This window comes from Bidens hawaiensis, unplaced genomic scaffold (assembly GCF_021521415.1).
Source record: "Bidens hawaiensis isolate Kalapana, Puna unplaced genomic scaffold, B.hawaiensis_p1.1 tig00030772_1, whole genome shotgun sequence".
NCBI classification, from domain to species: Eukaryota; Viridiplantae; Streptophyta; class Magnoliopsida; order Asterales; family Asteraceae; genus Bidens; species Bidens hawaiensis.
This window is the reverse complement of record NW_027495139.1, coordinates 4961-27891: the sequence shown is the minus strand read 5'-3', so window position 1 is coordinate 27891 and position 22931 is coordinate 4961. Positions and strand designations below refer to the sequence as shown.

The window sequence follows — 22931 nt, the reverse complement described above, 5'->3', positions numbered from 1 at the left end:
CATTCATTAAGAAGATGTGTAGCCGAGACGTTCCCCAAGCCCTCCCACCACAAGAACAAATGCAACATTATATTGTAAGAACATGTCACGCGTATTTATATTATGAACAAGTGATACTGGTACTCATTTTCGTGTTAGGAACATTTATTATATTTATGCTTGTTTTAATGCTTGGTAAGTGGTAACATGTTAATAGTTGTGTATGTTAATGTTTATGTTTTTATTATGTGTTTATGTCTATGGTTTCACCAGTACTATGTTTTTATGTATGTTAATAGGATAGTTTATTTTAGTCAAGTTATGTTTGTTTTTATGCATGGTGAGTGGTAACACCAGATTGGAGTGTCATGTTGTACTTTAACAAGAACATGTTAATAATTGTGTTTGTTTTATGTTTTTGTATTTATGATATATATGGTGTCACAAGTACTACTATGTCTTGATGTCTTTTAATTGGACAATTTATTTTCATCAAATTATATTTGGTTTTACTTTTACAATGTCTTTTTGCATTGTGTCATAGATGCTTTTCGTGCTTGTTTTTATGCTATGTTTTTAAGCGTGATTTTTCGTTCGATTATTATTTGTTGATAATCCTGTATTAGAACCTGAAACAAGAAACGATAATAATGAACCGGGCTTGTGTTTAACACAATTCCCTTAAACACATAATGAGGTGACGATAACACATAATGATGAATGATGGATATAACACGAGAGCTGGTCATTGTCCACACTCGTTATGACTTCCATTGGGTTTTCATCACGACCCAGTCATTGCCTAAACTCGTTACGATACTTTCTATAATTTAAATGATATATATATGTGTGTGTTGGCATTTTATATCGTGTTCGTAATAAGTTATGTTGTAACTTGTATAAGTCTCTTGCTTATCATAACTTTACTGCTGATTATATGTTTAATAAAAGAAATTGGTGGGAAACTTATGCATGCGTACTAAAATAATAATGCTTTGGAATCATGAACTGAGCTGTGTCATAAATTAAAATATGTTATTCATCAACATTGGAAGGAAGGCATGGTAGTTTTAATGCTATTTCTGTATTTCAATGGGCTGCTCTTTATTTTAGTATTATATTTATTTAACATCAACAAAATGCTAAACCTCACAAACAACAAGCAGATATAGATAGATCCCAAAAGAGGCTGAGCCGTTTTTGTAGATTACAAATTTACAAGTTACAACACATGGTTTGGAAAGTCAAATTTTGCATATATAAATATTTGAGTTCTATGTTTTTTTTTTGGGTTAAGTGAACAACAAATAAAGTACGGCACCCGGGTAACCTAATGGTTAAAGACAACCTCATACGTCTACGATCACCTGTTATGGGGAAAACCGCAGTCCAAAAACCTACTACGGTAAAAACTTAGTTGGGATCAGATTCGAAGTTAAAGATCTAGCAGTCTCCAACCTAAATCTTCACCTCCCCAACAGCAATTGAGCTAAAGTTTTTCTACTAGTGATTAGAGTTGGGAAGGAGAAGAACACACATACTTGCCCTATTCTATAACACTTAGGCCAATCCTACATGGACCGTGGACATAAGAGATTTTTGTTCATAAGGAATGTCTCGCCCCTTAAATTCGACAATGTGCTTTGAGCTTAATGTCAGTTTATGAAATGAGAACTCCATAGTTAAACGTGTTCACTTGTTTGCCATTTTAATGTTACGTGGCACTTATTTTAATACTTTACTTTATTTGAGACGAAGATTTTACAAAATTAAACCGATTTGGGGAAAACTAAGAATCCTAATGTCATTGTTCATCCAAAATCGCCCGTTCGCCACCATGGACGTTCAACTTTGTGTGTATCATCACACAATCAAAAATTTCATTATCAAAGTTGATGGACCTGAAGCTAAATGTTTGAAACATGTATCACAAAACTCTTTAACAATTAATTAGAATTAAAAACAAAATATAAAACTTTTTTGTAACAATGTTTGGAATTACCTTAATACCTTAGTGACATTCCTAAGACGGAACGTTTGGAACAACGCTCTATGTTTGACTCATCAAGAACGTTATCAATTTGGAACCTACCACTGTGTGAAAAACCTTGAATCAGGTTTCAAATCTGAGTCATCTGACACTATAATGATCCCAAACCTTGACCATTAACTTCATACCAGCAGAGTAGACCAGATGAGAAAGTCAATGGCAAAAAAGAAAAAATATATCGAATATTTTTTTTAGACGACTAACAAATCATTCAAATTGGCTACTGGCTAAATTCACCACATCAGGATACACTCATCTTCCAATCCAAGGAAAAACCCTCATCTAAGTGCAACGCCCGAAGTAACGGCGGTACGGTGAGATAAAACCCTTTCAGTTTAAGGATCCAACTATATGATGAGAGGGAGGAACCAAATCTGAACTACGTGAAACACCAAGTGTCTTCCTTAACACTACCTATCCACCAGAAGCGCATTGGAATAATAATAATAATAATAATAATAATAATAATAATAATAATAAATAATAATAAACCGAATATAACTAAATTAATCTTTTATACAACTTATCATTTAATATCTACCTATTCTAATAAAGTAAAATAATTGTGAACACTTGTCATCTTTTAGTTAATTATCACAATTTTTTTTCCTCCAAAACTAAGATCTTAATTAACCTTGATATATATAATAGGTCAATAATTATTCATTTTCCTTTTACACTCTATTTATATTATATCTATATATTTTTATAAAAATAAATATTAACATATTATTTTACTATATATTCTAAAATATTTGGTGAAATCCAAAAATAAAAAACAAACAATATTTGTCAAAGATTGAAAAGAATATAATTTCAAATGTTATTATTAATATATTGTACTATGTATATTGTAGAAGACTGTAAAGAAAAAAAACTCGAATATGCTTTCATTTTACAAATAATATTTTTAATCATTAAATTATAAATATATGCTTAAAAGTTGATCCATTTTTTTAAAAACAATCCATTTATCTATTATTATTATTATTGTTGTTGTTGTAAATTGTCATATAAATTTATGAATTATAAATATATGTTTTAAATCTATCCATCCCCATGCTTATCAATGTTTTTAACTTTTATCAAATTTGAAATATTTGTGCCAGCATTAACTTTTCCTTCAATGGTGATCAGAACGTTGTATGAGAAGCATGTCATGCAAAACTATGCTCAAATGAAGCAAAATATTCACAAAATTGAATATGTTAGCATGTTATTTTTTATGTTGTCATTATGACGAAGTCGAGAAGCCTCCTGAAACTTATCAAAATCCTTTTCATTGTGTACATCAGAAAAACATAGTTCTTGAAGAACATTCGTCGTTACAATTTAATGTTCGTCTTTCTTTCGATGAGTGGTAAATTGATAAATATATCAATAAAAGTAATGTTCCTTCTGTATTTTGGCTAAGTGTTTAATAATACTATCGTATGAGAAATTTTATTTCTGAAATTGGTTCATAGCCAGAATTCTTTCAATTATACATTTATGACACTGAGAATGAAATTTTCAATAGAAAGAGCGTTAGCGGGTACGTTTTTGCATGTGTATTATTTTTATTAATTTCATTTAAAAAAAATCATTTTGTGATATAAATAAAATCAATTTATATACACACAGATACAAGCATAGATTATAGATATAACATATTTTTTCATGTGTTATGTAATTATTTGTTTATTTTTAATTTTATAATTCGAATTATCTGACACACGTGTTCTAAAACTAATTTAATAATATATAAACAATGTCACCTAATATAACTAAGCCTTTGATACGGAGGCAGATAGGCAAAGCTCAGAGCTCCATGCTTGATGCTTCCACCTCTCTTTGATCATTTTCTTTTCACTTTCTTCAAGACCAACATAATAATAAAAAAATAAATCAAACCGATTTAAGGGAAATTAATAACCCTAACCACGTCGTCGTCGTTGTTAATCCAAAATTGCAGTTCCACTTTGTCTTCTTCACACGCAATCAAAAATCAAAAGGTGAAAAGTTAACCGCATCTGCACCACCACTGTCACTTTCACCAGATCCGTCACTATCTCCTTCCAATCGTTAACACCTACTTCATCACCATCACTAAATGCAACACCAGGTCTGCATGTGCAGCAGCACCTTAAACCTCTTATTATTATTATTATTATTATTCCAGTAACTGTAATCGGTAATACTTCTCACTCACTCGCACTTCTTACGCTAAGCGTAGCTTTAACTAATTATTGTTACATTCTTCCACTTTTCAATTTTTTATTATTATTATTATTATTCCGATACATTTCATGTTAATAGTACAGTGTTAGATCTTCCGATATTATTATTATTATTATTATTCCGATACATTTCACGTTAACAGTACACTGTTAGATCTGTATACAGTTTGCAGAATCGTTAGCAATTCGCATTGGATTATTGTTGATTGAATGATTATTAATCGAGCAGTTTGCAGAATTAGGTTTCTCGTAGTATTGTTAGCGTAATTGGTAATACTGCTTACGCACTCGTACTTTTTGTGCTAACCGTAGCTTTAATTATTGTTAGATTCTTCCACTTTTTTGAATATATTATTTATCACTCCTACCGTATCTGTTATTATTAATGTTCTGTTGCGCTACATTTCACATGTTGCGAATCAATTAGTTTCCGATTCGATGCATTTCGTCTATTAAATCGTATTGTTAGCGTAATCGGTAATACAGTTCTTTTTGTGATAGCTGTAAACAGTTAAAGAGTTGTTAAAACTATAATTATTGTCAGATTCTTCCACTTTTTGAATATATTATTGCTATCAAATCTGTTATTATTAACATTCTGATTCGAATTTCGATACATTTAATGTGAATAAGTTAGTTTCTGATTCGATGCATTTCGTCTGTTAGTATTCGGAACCAGTAAGTACACTGTTTACAGTTTGCAGATAAGTTAGCAATTTGCACTAGATAATTGTTGATCGAATGATTAATAATTGAGCAGTTTGCAGAATTAGGTTTCTCGTATTGTTAGTGTAATCGGCAATACTGCTTACTAGTTTTTTTATTTTTTTATTTTTTTTTTGTGTGTGTGTGATAACTGTAAACAGTTAATGAGTTGTTAAAACTTACATTATTGTTAGATTCTTCCACTTTTGAATATATTATTGCTACCAAATCTGCTATTATTATTAACCTTCGGTTTTGATACATTTAATGTGAATAAATTAGTTTCTGATTCGATGCATTTTGTTTATTAGTATCCAGAACTAGTAAACTGTTAGATCTGTTTACAGTTTGAATGATTAATCAATCACTTGCAGAATTAGTTCTCGTAATTGGTAATACTGCTTACTAGCTCGCTTTTTTGTGCTAACTGTAAGCAGTTAAATGTGTTGTTAAAGATTTAATTATTGTTAGATTCTTCCACTTTTGAATACATTATTGCTACCAAATCTGTTATTATTATTATTATTAACATTCTGTTTTGATACATTTATTGTGAATTACTTGGTTTCTGATTCGATGCATTTCGTCTCTTAGTATTCGGAACTAATACACTGTTAGATCTCTTTACAGTTTGCAGACTCGTTAGCAATTTGCCCTGGATTATTGTTGATTGAATGAATGATTATTAATCGAGCAGGTTGCAGAGTTAGGTTTCTTGTATTGTTAGCATAATCGGTAATACTGCTCACTCACTTGCTCTTTTTGTGCTAACTGTAATCAGTAAAAGTGTTGTTAAAGCTTTAATTATTGTTTTAGATTCTTTTTGAATATAGGATTGCTACTAAATCTGTTATTATTATTAACGTTCTGTTTTGGTACGTTTAATGTGAATAACTTAGTTTCTGACTGGATGTAGTTCGTCTATTAGTATTCGGAACTAGTATTAGATCTGTTTACAGTTTGCAGAATCGTTAGCAAATCGTTTATTGAATGATTAATCGAGCAGTTTGCGAATTAGGTTTCTAGTATTGTTAGCGTAATCGGTAATACTGCTTACTGACTATTTTGTGCTAAATGTAAACAGTTAAAGTGTTGTTAAAGCAATAATAATTGTGTAGATTCTTCCACTTTTGAATATATTATTATTGCTCACTCATTCACTTACTCCACCACTATCTGAATCTGTCATTATTCGTGTTTTGTTCCAATTTATTTGGCATTTTGCGAATCAATTAGTTTCTGATTGGATGCATGCTATCTCACTGTTAGATCTGTTTACAATTTGCAGTGCATTGTGGCTTACTGAATGATTAATCGAGCGGCTTGAAGAGTTAGGCTTTGATGGAGGGACGAGTGAGGAAGTATGGGCACCATCACCAGCAGTTGAGTCCTGAGAGAGCTGTAATCTGGAAGGAGAGGTCTCCTAAGTATCAGCAGCAGCAGCCGGAGCCGGTGTTGGTGTCGGAGCTGGTGCCGGTGCTGCAGCAGAAGAGCAGGAAGGTGCCTGTAGTTTATTATCTCTGTAAGAATCGACAGCTCGGGCATCCTCATTTTATCGAAGTTCCTCTCAGTTCATCAGAAGGTCTTTTTTTGAGAGGTAATACTAATAATGTTGCAGTCATATCCCGTGCTGTAAAAAATGCGATTAGGCACCGATTAATCGGAAATCGGAGAGCTACCGTATCAATCTTACCACGTGGGCCCCTAAAATTGGTCAAATGCGTTTAAAATAGTCAAATTTCGGTCAAGATTGGTCATAATCGGTCAAAATCGCTCAAAATCTTTATAGTTTTTGAAAAATTATACTTATTTTGAAAAATTATACTTATTTTGAAAAATTATATATAATTTTTTTATATTATGTAATTATATACATATATATAATTTTGATAAATCACATAAAATTTCAATTTGATTAGTCCCGATAGTCGGTGCCTCACCGCCTGACTAGCGGTGTAGCGCCTAGCGAGCTCTACAACATTGATCAAATCCAGCATTGTGTGATTTAAATTTTAATGAAATAGTTCACTATGAAATTTGATTTTGAAAACAATGAATGCAGATGTGATTGAAAAGCTTAATATTCTTAGAGGAAGTGGCATGGCTTCAATGTACTCGTGGTCGTGCAAGAGGTTGGTTACATTTGATTTGTAATTCCTTTTTTATCACCATTGTTGTATACCTGTCTGCAAAAGCTTGATGAAAGTCGATCTTTTTTCGCTTGATGCTACAGGAGCTACAAGAACGGGTTTGTTTGGCATGATCTCTGTGAAGACGACCTAATTCTTCCTGCTACCGGCAATGAAAATGTTCTCAAAGGTTCTGAGCTTGTTGAAGAATCGAATTCAGGTACATTTGTATAATTTTAAAAGAATGAATAGTTTCTTGATGTTTTACATGTTTTAAAGTTTCTTAATGTTTTACGCTTGACGTGTTTGCAGGTCGTTTTGCTCCCGATGTAAAGTTACAGAACCTAAAACAATTACCAGAACCACCATCTGCAAGAAGTCAAGATGACTCATCATCATCAACAAGCATGAGTGGAAGAGACACTAAAACATCTCAAGATGATGAGCTGTCACCTCCAGTTAGGCCTTCTGGTTCATCTGACGTGTCACCCGAATCTAGATGTGCAAAAAGTACACCTTCAAACGGCTGTCTTAGCTTAACCGAATACAAAATCTACAAAACCAACAGTCTTGCTGATGCTTCCACACAAACAGAAGAAAATACAAAGGATAGTAAAGGTCAAGAATCTTGCACACGAGGCGTTTCAACTGATGACGTGCCACCCGAAATTCAACCGGATCCGTCCCCTCCATGTTCATCAAGTGCATATTCATCTATGGGAAAAACCGAGACGTTAGAGTCGTTAATCAAAGCTGATGCTAGTAAGTATAACAGTTTTAGAAGACTACAACACGGTCAAACACCGGTCAACTCAAAGCTCAAGGCTACTGATATGTTAATGCAACTGATCTCCTGCGGGTCAATATCGGTCAAAGATCATAGTTTCGGCCTAATTCCGTCTTATAAACCGAGATTCTCGGATTCAAAGTTTCCATCACCGTTATTTTCAACATCTGTTATGTTGGGTGAGTTTGATTATTATTCAGATAATTCAAGATTAACGAGTATGCGATTAGAAGATAAAGATTACTTTAGTGGGAGTTTAATGCAGTCCAAATTACTTAAGGAAGAAGGCACTGCAACTTTAAAAAGATCATCTTCCTTCAATGCTGACAGGTTTGTTTTTTATTGTATCATAAAGTTTCTAATTAAATTAAAGCATACTAATTTACAGGGTGTTTGGAATAATCACTTTACCGAAACAACACTTATTGTCACACTTTTTATCACTATCTTGAACTTAGGCCTGTAAACGAATGAACATTTAGGGAACCGTTTGGCGGGAAGTTTGCTGAAGTTTTTTTTTCATTTAGTTAAATGGGCTAACTTGAACACATGCCTCGTTCGTGAATGTTCATTTACGCTTGCTCGTTTATCGTTTATGTTTGTTCATTTGCGTTCATTTATGTTTGTTACTTTACGTTTGTTTTCGTTCTTTAATATATTCATTTAAATCTTTTAGGCCCGTTACAATTCAGTCTATGTTCAGTTATGTTTATTCATTTCCAATCGTTAACCACTCGTTTATACTGTTAACGAGCAAACTTAAACAAACACTAATATGTTCGTTTTCTTAACGAACAAACACGAACAAGAAAACCCCATTTGTTTATTTGTTCGTGTTCGTTTGGTTCGTTTACAAGCCTACTTGAACTCGTTTAATATATAAGTGATTTTGAAATGCAGGACCAATGATGATAATCATGTTTTAGATAAAGAGGAACCCGCAACACTTACAAAATGTTTACCAAAATCACTCAAACCGTCACAAAGTAAACATTCAAAAAGTGAACCAACGAAATCCCCAGTTCACGAGGTCCCACGTATCTCATCTGAATCGGGCCCCAGTTCACGAATCACATCACCATGCCCGTCCAATTACAGTAGCAAAAGAACAACCGGCCCGTGTTCGTCCAAAAAACATTCGGGCCGGTTGGAATCATTCAGGGAAGAAAAGGAAAACGCGATCAAAACCGAAGAAAGTTAAGTTATGAATTATGATCTAATTTCCAAATTCAAAATATTGTTGCTCTTTTGCCATCTGTCGTCTTGATGTAAACGCTTAATTCAATTTCATTTATAATTTTTTTTTACAAAAGAAAAATTATAAAAAATGTTATAACTAAATAATAAGCAATTTATTTAGCTCATGTATTTTGATTTTTTTTTTGTTTTTATAATAACAGGCTTGCTTCAGGAGCTCGGGTTATCATCCACTCTGGAAGCTAGGTGGTGTTAATTACCTGGCCACCGGACGGGTATAAACTATAAACTTAGTTAGAATTTGTTGGTGGGTATTTTGGTAAATTGGGTTTGTAAATTTGAAAGAAAAAGAATCAAAATATTCCAAGAAAAAAGGTGACTAATTTAATTATTAATTGGTGGGGTGCCATTTCCTTTTTTGTTCATGGTCTGCCTTTTTATATTATGCTTTTATTTGGCTTTACAACTTTAAATAACAAATGAAATCTTTAGATTCGGTTATCTTCATGGCATATATTCGATTGGCATATGTTGTTTAACAAGGCTAAGTTTTGTTATTAGACCAATAGTAAAGTTCTGCGTAAATTGTGATGTTTGTCCATGTGATTTGTCTAAATCTGCGGTTTTAGTCAAATAGTTTCAAATTTGTGATTTTTGTTCCTGTGGTTTCATTTCACTTGCAATTAAACCCGAATTCACTAATCCCGTTAAGTCTGGTCGTTAAACCCATCAGTGCGTCCTTCATGTGAGGGCAATTATGTCTTTTTTCTCCTCAAATAAACCCCAGTTATAATTCGCAAGCCCTCTCATGTGGGGCTGGAGTGTATTTTGGGGGGGAAAAAAGGACAAAACTGCCTCTCACGTGAATGACACACTGATAGGTATAACGACCAGACTTAACGGGATTAGTGAATTCAGGTTTAATTGTAAGTGAAATGAAACCACATGGACAAAAATCACAAATTTGAAACTATTTAACTAAAACCGAATATTTAAACAAACTGGAATAACGAAAACCGCAGTTCACTCTAAAGTTCTAGAACCACACATTCCAAAATAATTTTTGAAGTCATTAGAAGCATGAAAATCATCAGAATACATGTGAACATCAACATTACCAAAATGTGTGCTCAAACCATGAGCATTGATTTTCTAAATTATACATGCACTGGAATGTATTTTATATTCATGATATGGACCAATTGACACATGATCAATAGTTGGTAATTTAGACCAACTAGTCCCTTTAGATAATAAATTAGGAGCCAATTAGAGTGAGACATGTGGTCAGGAGTATATAAATTTCACCGCATGTGACTTTAGGGCATCAGGTATACTTGGCTTCACCTTGGCTTTACTTTGCCAACTGGGCAGCCACGTCAGCAGCAGGAAAAGTGAAGCAATAGTGAAGCCCCAAGGAAAATACCCCAAGGCTTCACCTTGGCTTCACTTTTTTTTTTCAAATTAAAAATAAAACATACATTTTAAACTAAAAATAAAAAAAAACATACAAATTAAAATTAAATCCTACATTTAAAAATAAAAAAAAATACATTCTAAAATAAAATCCTACTTTTAAAAATAAAAACATACAATTTAAAATTAAAATCCTACTGAAGAGATCGTTCGTAAATATGCTCAATCAAATCCGCCGTGAGTTGATTATGGATTGTTTGATTTCGTATCTCTAAAAGGTTGGCGTTTTTTTCTGCGATATCAAGTTCGACTATAGCCGGCACCTCTTCGTTCGGATTGTATTGGCAAATTGCGTCTCCGTCGGCCTCTATAATCATATTATGTAGTATTACGCATGCGTACATGATGTGCCTCATTCGCTTTTGAGACCAAACCCGCGAGGGACGGGAAATGATATGCCACTTGTTCTTAAGAAGACTAAACGCACGTTCGACGTCTTTTCTTGCCGCCTCATGAGCCTTTTTGTAGGTTTGTCGTCTTACGCCTTCGGGAAATGTAAGAGACTTGACAATCGTGGCATAATAGGGATAAATTCCATCTGCAAGATAATAACCACGTTTATATATAATGTCTCTCAACTCAAAAGATGAGTCGGGTGCGTTTCCAGTAATCATGTCATCAAAAACCGGTGATTGATCTAAAACGTTGATATCGTTGTTGGAGCCGCTAACACCAAAAAACGCATGCCAAATCCATTGGTCGGCAGAAGCTACCGCTTCTAGCATAATAGTCGGGTGTGGATGATCACCGCGCATAAACTGACCCCGCCACGCATTTGGGCATAGCCGCCACTCCCAGTGCGTGCAATCTATACTACCTAGCATCCCGGGAAACCTGTGTCTTGCCGCATGCGCTGAGTAAAGCTGCTGAATATCGTTGGACGTCGGTTTACGCAAATATCGATTGTGATACAAATTGATAATAGATTTTGCAAACTTGTATACACATTCTCGTATTGTCCTTTCCGACATATGTAGAAACTCGTCAAACGAATCGCATGACGAACAGTAACCCATATGGCGCAATGCGGCGGTGCATTTTTGAAATGCGTTAAAACCAACCCGACCTCGTGCGTCAACCCGTTGCCTAAACCAACGAACGACGTCTGTTGTCTTCGGAGGATGAGGTTGACATTATTATTTTAGGGTGTGAGGATTTTTTAAAAAAATATGTAGAATTTGTGAAGGTTGAGAGAGATTTGGTTTATAGTGATATAAAATTATAGTGGTATTTATGTGGTATAAAATTAGATTTTGAAAAAAAAAAAAAAAAAAAAAAGAGAATGCGACTGTTCAACGGTCACTTTATTTAAATCCATTTGTCCTCTTTTGCATTGCACCGGCGTCATAATTCCGAAACCAACCCGGTCACGCGTCGATCACGCCCCAAGGGGGCGGTGTTCCGGCTCGATCACGGCGTGATCAGAGAGCGCCAGGTAGGATCATGGCGTGGGTGGAGGGGGTATACCGGTTACCCTTATACGTCATTGTCGGACTTAATTGGATTAACCAACAGAAACAAGACAGATAATTCTTAATAATTAATTGGGGATGGTTCATGCACGTTCATGTGCATTTTCGTCTTAACATATGACTATAGGAAATAATAGCAATTTATAAAAAAAAATGAGAAAGTAAGACACAATATCAACTACAATACCAATCTATATAAACCATTATTTTTAATAACAAAGAAAAAAACCTAAAAATTACAACAAAAGAATCAAAATCAAGAACAAAATAATGACAGCAAATACCAGCATATACTTATATAAGCAAAAGAAAAAATATAATAATAACAACAAAATATAAATAAGCAAATACTTATAACGTCTCATAATCGAAAATTAGCAAATACGAACAAAAAATAACAGAAAACACTTATTAAAATAAACCTAATAATAACAGTAAATTGGTTCTCACTGTTTTCATGTTAAAAATAAAATGTATTTGATCATGTTTCATAATTAACTTACATACAATTTTATGTATAATTCTTATATAATGATATACTAATATATGGTTATTTTATCATAATTAATATCTAATAATTAATATGTAAATATATATGTACTATATTAGAAAGTTTTATAGATAATAGGTTTTGGGCTCAATATGACAAGCTTGATTTTGAGCTCATTTATTAAACAAGTTTATATTTAATTCTGGACTTGTTTAAGGTCAATATAATTCAAACTTTTAACAAGCTGACTTCAGATACTTTGCAGACCCCTCAACTCCTTCACACATCCGGAAATAGGACTTCTAGTTGAATACTTGAATTGCTTGTTTTTTTTTTTTGGTTTCTGGTGTCTTACTAATTTTGAATGAAAGTTGGCGCTCAAAAAAAAAAATAATAAATATAAGAATTGTCACATGGTAAACATTAATGTAGGGGGGCCAACAATAGTTAATGCCAAAATATCATAACACATGGGAGTACCATTTCATCTTACTAATATATTAACGCAAGATGATTTTCTTCACATGTTTTTATTCTAGCTTATTCACGTAGGATTTTATGTAATCACATTTCCATATCAATAATTTTCACATATTCACAATTATTTTTAATCCACTAAATTAAAATAAGAATTCCAATTTAATTCAATTAATTCTACAATTAAATCTATTTGTTCAAATTAGTGCAATTAACTCCATGATTAAGTTTATTTATTCCAATTAATAACCACATTGTCAATGATTTAATTTACTCTTCAGGAAAGAAGAAGAGCCGGTGAATGGTGATCAAACCGAATGTTCTTTAAGTTTTATTTATTTATTTATTAAGAAATGACATGAAAAATGCTATAAAAATATAGATATCTCTGAAAATTATTTATAGAAAACACTCTAAAAGAAAAAAGAAAAAAAAAGTTCTTTAGAACAATTAGGAACATTTAAAAAAATTAAAGACGACTGTTTAAAAAGAGATTTTCGGAAACTTAATGTGATACATTTTAAAGTTGGTATGTATTTGTAAACTTAGTTTTCAATTAATATTACAAAATTTTTTACTAATATGTGTTTTTTTATTTTTTTCATGTGTAATGGTTCATTTATGTTATATTATTTCTTATTTATTACATTGTTTATTTATAAAGTATTTTCTTTTTATGTTATAGATATAGTTTAGCATCTTTTGTAACATCTGAGGGTAAAAAACTTATGTCAAATATTTGTGTTAACTGAATGCGTAGTTTAAATTTTATATTGTTTGTTGATATGTTACACACGGTTTATTATCCTAGCATTAAATATGTCAATATCAATTATTATTTACAGCGAATAACCAACATCTATTCAACACCAAAAAAAAATGAAATCAATATATCAAAGATTAATTGTTAGTCATCGGGCGTAATGCAGTTGGTCTTCTAGTTCAATGACATGATGGTGATGGTTAAGACTTGGCATTCGTAAGGTCTCAGGTTCTAAATCTGACTCATAGACAGTTATCATCCGGTCTTATCAAGGCTCACTCGAGTATTATAGGTAGTTCCAAAAGCTAATCACAAAAATGTCAATCAAACAAAAGATATAACAGGCCATGTTAAAAATAAATTAACGGGCCATACAAAATGAAATTAGAGGTGGGCCTACAAAAGAGTACCAATCTGCCTTGTGAACTTGTGAGTTGTGACTATGAAGTATGAATTGTGGAATAAATCTTTACATAACCAACTTCAGCTTACAAAAACTTTTATAATATAAGATGGGCTATGTTATTGTACAAGGAACACTTAACGTATAAAGCATACAAAGTCTTATACAGTTGGCGTTACTATTAACATAGGTCGCGTGATTATTTCATAAGCTGCATTTTTATTTTTACATGTTTTGTAATTAGTTAACGTTTATGTGTTATTTATTTACTTCATGTGAATTAAATACTTTTATGCGCTGCATGATTATTTTACTTCATGCGTAATTATGGAACGGAAACCCCTAGTATGCTATGCACGTTACGCGTCATTTGTATTATTTGATACCATAAAATACTTTTCTTGAAAAGAAATTTTAAATTGAAAAATAATTCGCAAATACAAAGCAAACACACATCACCAACTCACAATTCACAAAATGAGAGAAATACACAACATTTTGTTAAAAAAAAAAACTAACAAGGGCATAGCAGTCTTTTCTCAAATCTTAAATCTCTGACCCAGGCAATGGCTCATGTGAGCGGCTAATGAACACAAGCTCATAAATGGCGCCAGCAAGCCCACCACCAATAAGGGGCCCAGCCCAATAAATCCAGTGGCACCCCCAGTCCCAACTAACCAAAGCCGGCCCAAATGCGACAGCCGGGTTCATTGCTGCGCCCGTAAACGGCCCACCGGCTAAAATGTTGGCTCCAACGATTAAACCAATAGCCAACGGTGCGATTGTGCCCACCACTCCCTTTTTCGGGTCGATGGCTGTGGCATAGACGGTGTAGACTAGCCCGAACGTCATCACCATCTCGAACACAAAAGCGTTCCATACTGATAATCCGGAGCTTAAGGAGAATCCGGTGGTGGTCTGCATATTATTATCGAAAAAGTTAATTCTTACCCGTAACAAATTAAATAAATTAAATAATTAAAATTTATTTATTTAATGATTATTATAAAATAGTTGTACTATTCTACTGAGTAGTCTTTGGCCTGCTGGTATCAATATGTTACATAATATTTTGCGTTTTTTAGGTGGTGAGTGATAAAGATCATAAGTGGTCAATAAATAGTACTGTTTGGAATTTTTATAAAATAATTAATGTATTAGATAATGGTCAATTAATGGGTGATAAGCTAAGCATACCTACCTCCAATTATTGTAATTATGAATTATCTTGATGGCACACACACGTTTTCTTATGAATATATAAATAACTAGATTTTATCTCCCGTATTATGAAATTCGTTTTTAATATATATATATTTGGATCTTAATTTAATTTATTGTAAGAAAGTTAATAATTAATATACTTAAGTTTGATGATAAAATGTTTTCACAAATAAATGATATATTATAATCTGATTTAAAAGTTATCTGGGTTTGGTGATACTCATTACCCATTTATTTTCTTTATTATAAAATTGTTTCTTAATTATAAATAATATATTTTTTAAATAAAATAGGATACTAATTTTTAGTATATCCCTATTTTATAGGATTTTCATATCAAATATTTGATGAGATTAATTTTTAATATAATGAGATGTTATAACCCGTTTAAGAGCTATCTGAGTTTGGTGAGACCTTTACCTGTGAATTCGGGTCAAATGCGTGAGAAGCCTTCGTTTACAAATAAAGCAATCTGATGGCTTGAGAGAATGGTTGTTTTACATTTTTCGTTTTTTAATATTTATTTTTTGGATTTTAATTTTCTTTATTGTAAGAAAGTTAATAATATACTTAGGGTTTGATGATGAAAGGGTTTCATAAATAAATGACATGTATAACCCGTTTAAAAGCTATCTGGATTTTGTGACCCATGACCCGCTTATGTTTTTTACTATAAAATTGTTTATTAATTATATATAATATCTTTTTCTTTTTAAATTTGATATTAAATTTTAGTATATCCCTATTTTATAGGATTTTCATATCAAATAATTAGTAAGATTAATTTTTAATTTAATGAGATGTTATAACCCGTTTAAGAGCTATCTGGTTTTGGTAAAACCCATACCCATGAATTTGGGTTAAATCAATGAGAGGTTTCCATTTAAAAATCAAACAATCTGATGGCTTCCATAAAAAAGGAAAGCGACCACATCGCGACGCGTAGGATTTTATAGTCTTCTTTTATATATATTATAGATTGGAACGAGTTTGATAGTGATCATGAGATATAGTTGATCACTTAATATGTATGCCATTAAATTTCATTTGATCTAAGATATAAATAAGTTTTATAATCTTTTTACCGTTTTATATCTCTGGAGATATTAATGTAGCTTTCGTTTCTATTTTCTCTCTCTCTCTTTTTTTGGGTCGTTTATATTTAAATTTGCATTATCGGTGGTTTTAGCTTGTGGCGCCTAGTCGCTTGCTAGCGCCGGCCTCTTTTGAATAAAATCTTACCGTTAGAAAAAATATAGATGGATTTAATTATTGAAATTATCTAAATTCGTCTACTCTGAAAGTTCAGCGACTGCTTATTGTTAACCGAGTCATCTTTTCCGGTATCAAATTAAGCAAACTATATATTTTAATCAATACAGATCAGTTATAAAAATATAAAAACCGAAATATTTTATAGGTTCCGTTTAAAATCATAGCGAGACCAACATAGCTCTTGCTCACACTACATCCACACTTCATATACAAGTCTTACATACTATATTGAATAAATCAACTTTAATCATCATGTATATTATTATTATTATTCATATTAAAATAATAAAATTGATAATTAGATCAACTTATCATTTCTAGTTATTTAAATAATAAGTAAGCCACTTTAATAAATTTTGTGACAAGTGAACAAACTTACCAAACCACCGGTAGAGAAAGCTAGTAGCAAACAAGCCACAACCGAGCCAAGAAGTTGAGCTATAATATAAAATATGGCCCTAAGCAAGGTAATATTACCACCAACAAAGGCACCAAAAGTAACAGCTGGATTCACATGACCACCTGAAATATTAGCACTAATCGCAACTCCTACAAACAACCCTAACCCATGCGTAATCGCAGCTGCAACCAGCCCAGACGGGCTGGTTGCAGCACCGCCAGTGATCTTTCCGTACGCCATCCCGGACCCTTGTCCGGCAAAAACGAAAATGAGGACACTTATGAACTCGGCGACAAAAGCCCTGATGGCGCCGGGGTCTTTGACCTCATCTTCGTATCGACCAATGGCGACACGGTCAATGAGCTGGCGGTGGAATTGAATTGGTGGCATTGTTGGAATATGTTGGAAGGATCAAGGACACAAGTAGTTGAGTTACAACTTACAACGTATGCATGGATCATGGATGTTCAATGGTTTATATTGACGAGGTTAAGGAGTGTGGGTGACCGGTTTAACCGGTTGTAGGTAATAATGTAATATGATTAATATCTTTGAAGGTTTGATAGTTGATGTTATAATAAATGAGGGGTTAATTGGTTTAAAGTCCTTTAAGTTCTAGTATAGGAACAACTATGTCATAGTGTCACACACCTACTATGAATTATGATTCATGTTAGTAAACCAATTTAAGAGTTTAACACATTATTGTGTCTGGAGTGGTATACACAATTCATACTTGTCAAAGCATGTTATAAATAAAAATTGTCAACTTTTCATTTTCTTTTTTCTAAATATTAAGTGATTAAGTGATAGAGTTTATAGTTTACTGGTAAGTAGCATGTGTTGATCAGTTCTTCGCGTTGTTAATGGAAAATATGAATATCATAATAAATCTATAACTACAACATATCTGTTACAGCAGATAAAGTAGCCACGGTTGATGAGAATGATCTAGACGGGATAATTGTCAGCTTGGTCGAGCTACCATTTAGGATGTATATTATTGATGGGGATTAGAGTTCTTGAGAAAACCGAATGTATGGAGAGAGGGATACAAAATTTTTATGTATGTGTTAGGGTATATAATGATATTAATTAATCTTTTCCATATATTTATATACACCTAATGGGTATGGAGAGAGGGTAATATGATCCATCAACAATTACCTAGCTAATATATTAATAATGTATAATTTAATTATTTTGATTTATTATTATATAAATGATAATGATTGCCACATATAAATATATATATCCATATATTTATTTATACTACATGTACTTATCTTTGAATTTTAAATCCTCGAATCGAATATATTTATACTACATGTACTTATCTTTGAATTTTAGATCCTCGAATCGAATATCTTTATCTAAGTTAGATTGACATTCTAAAAGTCATCTTACACTATGTGTAGCGGATTGATACCCCTTTACATTTGTAATTTTCTGAACGATTTTTCAATTAATTGCACTTGAGTATCCAAGAAATTCACTCCCGCGCCTATTAACCCTCTCACGGACAATGGGGCGCATGCCCTTGGTGCTTACCATGAAATGGTGCTTAACTGCCTTTCAAATATGATATAACATGGGGCGTTAAACCATAACTTCTAGCCTTAGTGTATTTTGTGTTTCTTATTACTTATTAGTCAACATGATGGTTAATTTCACAAACTTTGTTCTCAATTCAACTATAACAAACCTTATTTAAGTATAATAAACTACTTTTGTACATCTAATTATATGCATTTACAATGTTATACACCAACCACTATTTAACAATTATATAAAAAAAAGTCCAAGTCTAATTAATTGAAGTTTAAGCTAGACCTGGTGATTGAGGTTTGATTTCTGCTTCCATCATTTAGTTTCAGCAGCGTTTCGTGATGATGAGGGATGAAGAGGTAGGTCCCAGCAGAGCCCAGTTGGACCCGCAAGACTCACCTTGAACAGGGACGTCTGCGCAATGACCAACTGCTCCAGCAGGACCCACCATGCTCAAAGAACCTTACGCGCAGTACGCCAGCTGTACCCGCAGGGAAAACCTCCCAATGGTGAAGTACCCCGCCTGTTCCCGCAGCTGCGGATACAAGCCATCAGGGAAGGCTACCCGCACTAACAGCAAGGCTACACGCACAAGGCATTCGTTACTTCAGTTGTCACATGAAGGAATAAGCAAGGCGGGAACACTCCCGCCTAAATGAGCCAGTCCGTATGCTTCTGGAAGGTCTTTCGTACTATACCTACTAAGGTATGGGCGGAACAGACAGTTTGACCAGAGCAGCCCATGAACTAATCACAGGGTGACAGCTCACCGACAACAATACGAGGAGGAGCACCCTCTAGTACTGTTTGTCACTATTAGCCGCTGCCTACTCACCAACCCTTATGATGGGACGTGCGCAGCCTACAGTTGGTGGAACAGTATACAGCCGACCTTATTACTGTTGGCCGTAACCTATCCACCAACCAGCATGGCCTGTGCGTAGTCTACTGTTGGTAGAACAGGAATACTATTCAGCCGGCTGTACCTGCTTGGAAACCTACCTTCGGCTATAAATACTCCAACACCTTGGAATGGTAAGGACATCATCTGATATCTCAATCTTATCTAACAATCTCTTAATATACTCTTATATTCAGAGCAATCTAGTCTGATTCTCACGCCGGATGGTGGTCACAAGGAGGAACCCCCCCTTCTCAGTGACGAGCTTACGGTGTCTGTTTTGCAGGTCCCCTGAAGAACAACCTTCTCTGCTAGACCTCATCCGTGGGAAAAACATTACTTAACCTCCAGATTATCTATAATCTGCCTGTGGGTTCACTTAGTGTTTCTTCATTGGCGCCATCCGTGCATAAAAGCTAGAACTAATTTAGTTTTTTCAAAATTTTTGAAGAAATGGTTAACGTTACTCCGGTCCCAAGGCCAGTAACCGACCAAGAAACCCCGGTAACCACAACCCCAGCAACTGGGGGGAACACCGGCGGTTATACAAATCTTACGAACACTACCCCGACTACCCAAGCCGGGGCAAGTGCAGTAAATATTCCACTGGGGTTCACTGATGCCCAGTTGGAAAAACGAACGAGGGTCCCTCGCCAAACACTAGATCAAGTGAAGGCGTGGGCCGAAGCACGTCAAAGAGAATTCCAAGCTGAATTGGATGAACGCTTGCGTTCAGTTCAACAGGCTGACGAATTCGGCAGTACTCGCCAACACCTCAATATGAGCAGTGAGTTCGAGTACTCAGACGACGAGAGGGAGGAGTCCGATACCGACGCAAACCTTCGCCATAAGGCGAAAGGGAAGCGTAAGGAAACGGACTTCCAACCAAAAAGGAATTTTGGGGAAGCTTTTAAACCAACAACAGCGGAGAGAAACCCGCGTGACTTCTCCAAAACCTTTAGACCAACTGCTACAAATGCAGGAAAGTCAAAATTCGCAAGGGACATTGCGGAAGCAATCGCCCCGAGAAGTGCCAAACAGATGTCCAACATTGGCACTTATGATGGTCTATCCGACCCAGACGACCATTTGAACAGGTTCATTGCGGGGGCTACCGTCAGCAACTGGACGGAACCCACGTGGTGTTACATGTTCCAGATGACTCTGGTCGGAGCGGCCAGGGCATGGTTCGATCGTTTACCGGTCCACCACATATATGACTGGGCGGACTTTCAGAACAAGTTCAGCCAGCACTTCAGCCAACAGAGGAAATACACTGAAGAACAGTGGACGATCCTCAACTGCGTTAGAGAGGAGGATGAATCTTTATTAGACTTCATCACCCGCTTCAACTCCAAAAAGCTAAGTCTCGGCAACGTAAGTGAAGATCTTGTTCGCGCCGCTTTCATCCAAGGCGCCGAATACCCGGAGCTTATCCGCACATTGACGGGTAAGGATGGCATGCCATCAACATGGGATGTCATCATGACGGCGGCCAAGCGCTTTGCCGAGACAGAGAAGCAACTGGGAAGGGACCTCCCCCAGAGTACACACCTCTACACGCAGAGGACAAGAGAGAACAATGTCCGGATCGCCCGGCAGAACAAAAAAAGGAAGCTAGGTATCTGGCAGTCAAGGGTAAACTTTGACACCTCATCCAGCTCTCGCCCTCTTGTTGGCGGAAGAAATCACACACACCCTTCAAGCCAAAAGCACCGGTGGACGCCACTCACCAAAAGCGTCACGGAGATATTTGCCACTGAAAAGCTACCGTGGCCAAAAGCTCCAGTGATCCGGCACCGACCTAATGCGGATCATAGCAAATCCTGTGACTTCCACGGGACAAAAGGTCATGGTACGGAAGAGTGTACATCCTTGAAAGATATTGTTGAAGCATTCGTCAAGGATGGAAGATTGGCACACCTGGTGGCATCAATCAAGAAGGGAGGACGGAACGACAACCGGTACCCGGGGCAACGGACGAAAGCCCGTTGACATCAGCATCAACATGGTTCATGGCAACATCAGAGGAAGAAAAAGGCGAACGCCAGAACCATGCGCGTGGAAGGAAGCTGAGGTGCGCTTCCCGCGAGTGCCAGGAGGACCCAGCAAAGAAGGCCCTATCGTCATAAAGAGCCAGTTGGGGCACTACATCACTTCTCGCACTCTTGCTGACAACGGCGCCTCGTCAACGGTGATGTACAGACAGTTCTTCGACAAGCTAGATGACGAAGACAAGGAGCGCCTGGAAACGATCTGCGCCTCGATGGAAGGGTTTGATGGCAGCACAAGCACCTCCCTGGGTATCCTATCTTTCCCCGTCACTCTTACAGATGGAAAACACTCCCGCACAGAAGATGTGGACTTTGTCGTGATGAGGAAGCCACACCACACGTACGACATTCTCTTCGGGAGAGACGGGATGGCAAGATTCAACGCCGTGGTATCCTCAGTTCACGGCATGATGGGATGGCCAACAGCTGAGGGTGTAGCGATGATCACCGGCATTCCCCAGGTATGCATCGCATCTGTCTCATCTAAACCCAAACCAAAGATGGCTAAACCAACCATCACCGAACCAGAAAGATGGGCCTTCAATGGCAAGTACCCTGACCAGGCCGTAACCATTGGCCCAACAATTGTTGATCCCACACGCACCTTACTTAAGCGCTTATTACAAAGGAACGCCGACATCTTCGCGTGGACACCAGCTGACATGACTGGTGTACCCCGGAGTAAGGCAGAGCATAAGCACAAATGCGATCCGGCTGTCACACCGATCATACAAAAGCGCAGAGTAATGGGGCCAGAACAAACTAACGCGTGTAGAACCCAAGTCAAGGAACTTCTTGACGCAGGCATCTTACGCGTTAGTAGATATCAAACTTGGGTTGCAAATCCCGTTATGGTACCGAAGAATGACAAACAATGGCGCATGTGCATAGATTTCAAAGATTTGAACAAAGCATGCCCCAAAGATTGTTATCCGTTACCTGAAATTGATCTTAAGGTGGATTCGTTGGCACCATTCCGCCTTAAATGCTTCCTGGACGCGTATAAGGGGTACCATCAAATCCACATGGCCGTTGATGATCAGGACAAAACCGCTTTTCGGACGCCCGATGGCACATTTTGTTATCAAATGATGCCATTCGGACTTAAGAATGCCGGGTCCACATACCAACGCCTGATGGACAAAGAGTTTCATTCCCAAATTGGGAGGAACTTGGAAGTCTACATGGATGACTTGGTCATCAAAAGCCCTGACCCAGAAGCGATGTTGAAAGACATCGAAGAAACTTTCAACACGCTCAGGAAGATAAACATGAAGCTCAACCCGAGCAAGTGTGCCTTTGGAATGGAAGAAGGGAAGTTCTTGGGGGTCATCGTCACTAAAGATGGCTTCAGAGCGAACCCTGAAAAGGTCGAAGCCATT

At 35.6% G+C, this 22931-nt stretch overlaps 2 protein-coding genes across 4 annotated transcripts; one reads left to right on the top strand and one right to left on the bottom strand.

The window, feature by feature from the left end:
- The first annotated feature begins 4418 nt into the window (after nt 1-4418).
- Nucleotides 4419-9082, top strand: LOC143580945 (protein SOSEKI 3-like). 3 transcript variants are annotated; one of them, XM_077063848.1, is made up of 7 exons: nt 4419-4490; nt 5972-5989; nt 6283-6550; nt 7016-7085; nt 7187-7302; nt 7395-8199; nt 8770-9082. In XM_077063848.1, exons 3-7 carry the CDS (start codon nt 6295-6297, stop codon nt 9068-9070), a joined length of 1548 nt encoding a protein of 515 aa, XP_076919963.1. In that variant the 5' UTR covers nt 4419-4490; nt 5972-5989; nt 6283-6294; the 3' UTR covers nt 9071-9082. The 3 variants fall into 3 exon arrangements, with proteins under 3 accessions (XP_076919963.1, XP_076919964.1, XP_076919962.1); XM_077063849.1 differs by lacking the exons at nt 4419-4490; nt 5972-5989 and adding an exon at nt 4982-5039; XM_077063847.1 differs by lacking the exons at nt 4419-4490; nt 5972-5989 and having other exon boundaries at nt 6010-6550.
- Nucleotides 9083-14545: 5463 nt separating this feature from the next.
- Nucleotides 14546-17447, bottom strand: LOC143580944 (aquaporin TIP1-1-like). The gene is made up of 2 exons (XM_077063846.1): nt 17026-17447; nt 14546-15065 (listed from the first exon to the last, which is right to left on the bottom strand). Exons 1-2 carry the CDS (start codon nt 17434-17436, stop codon nt 14694-14696), a joined length of 783 nt encoding a protein of 260 aa, XP_076919961.1. The 5' UTR covers nt 17437-17447; the 3' UTR covers nt 14546-14693.
- Nucleotides 17448-22931: the final 5484 nt, after the last annotated feature.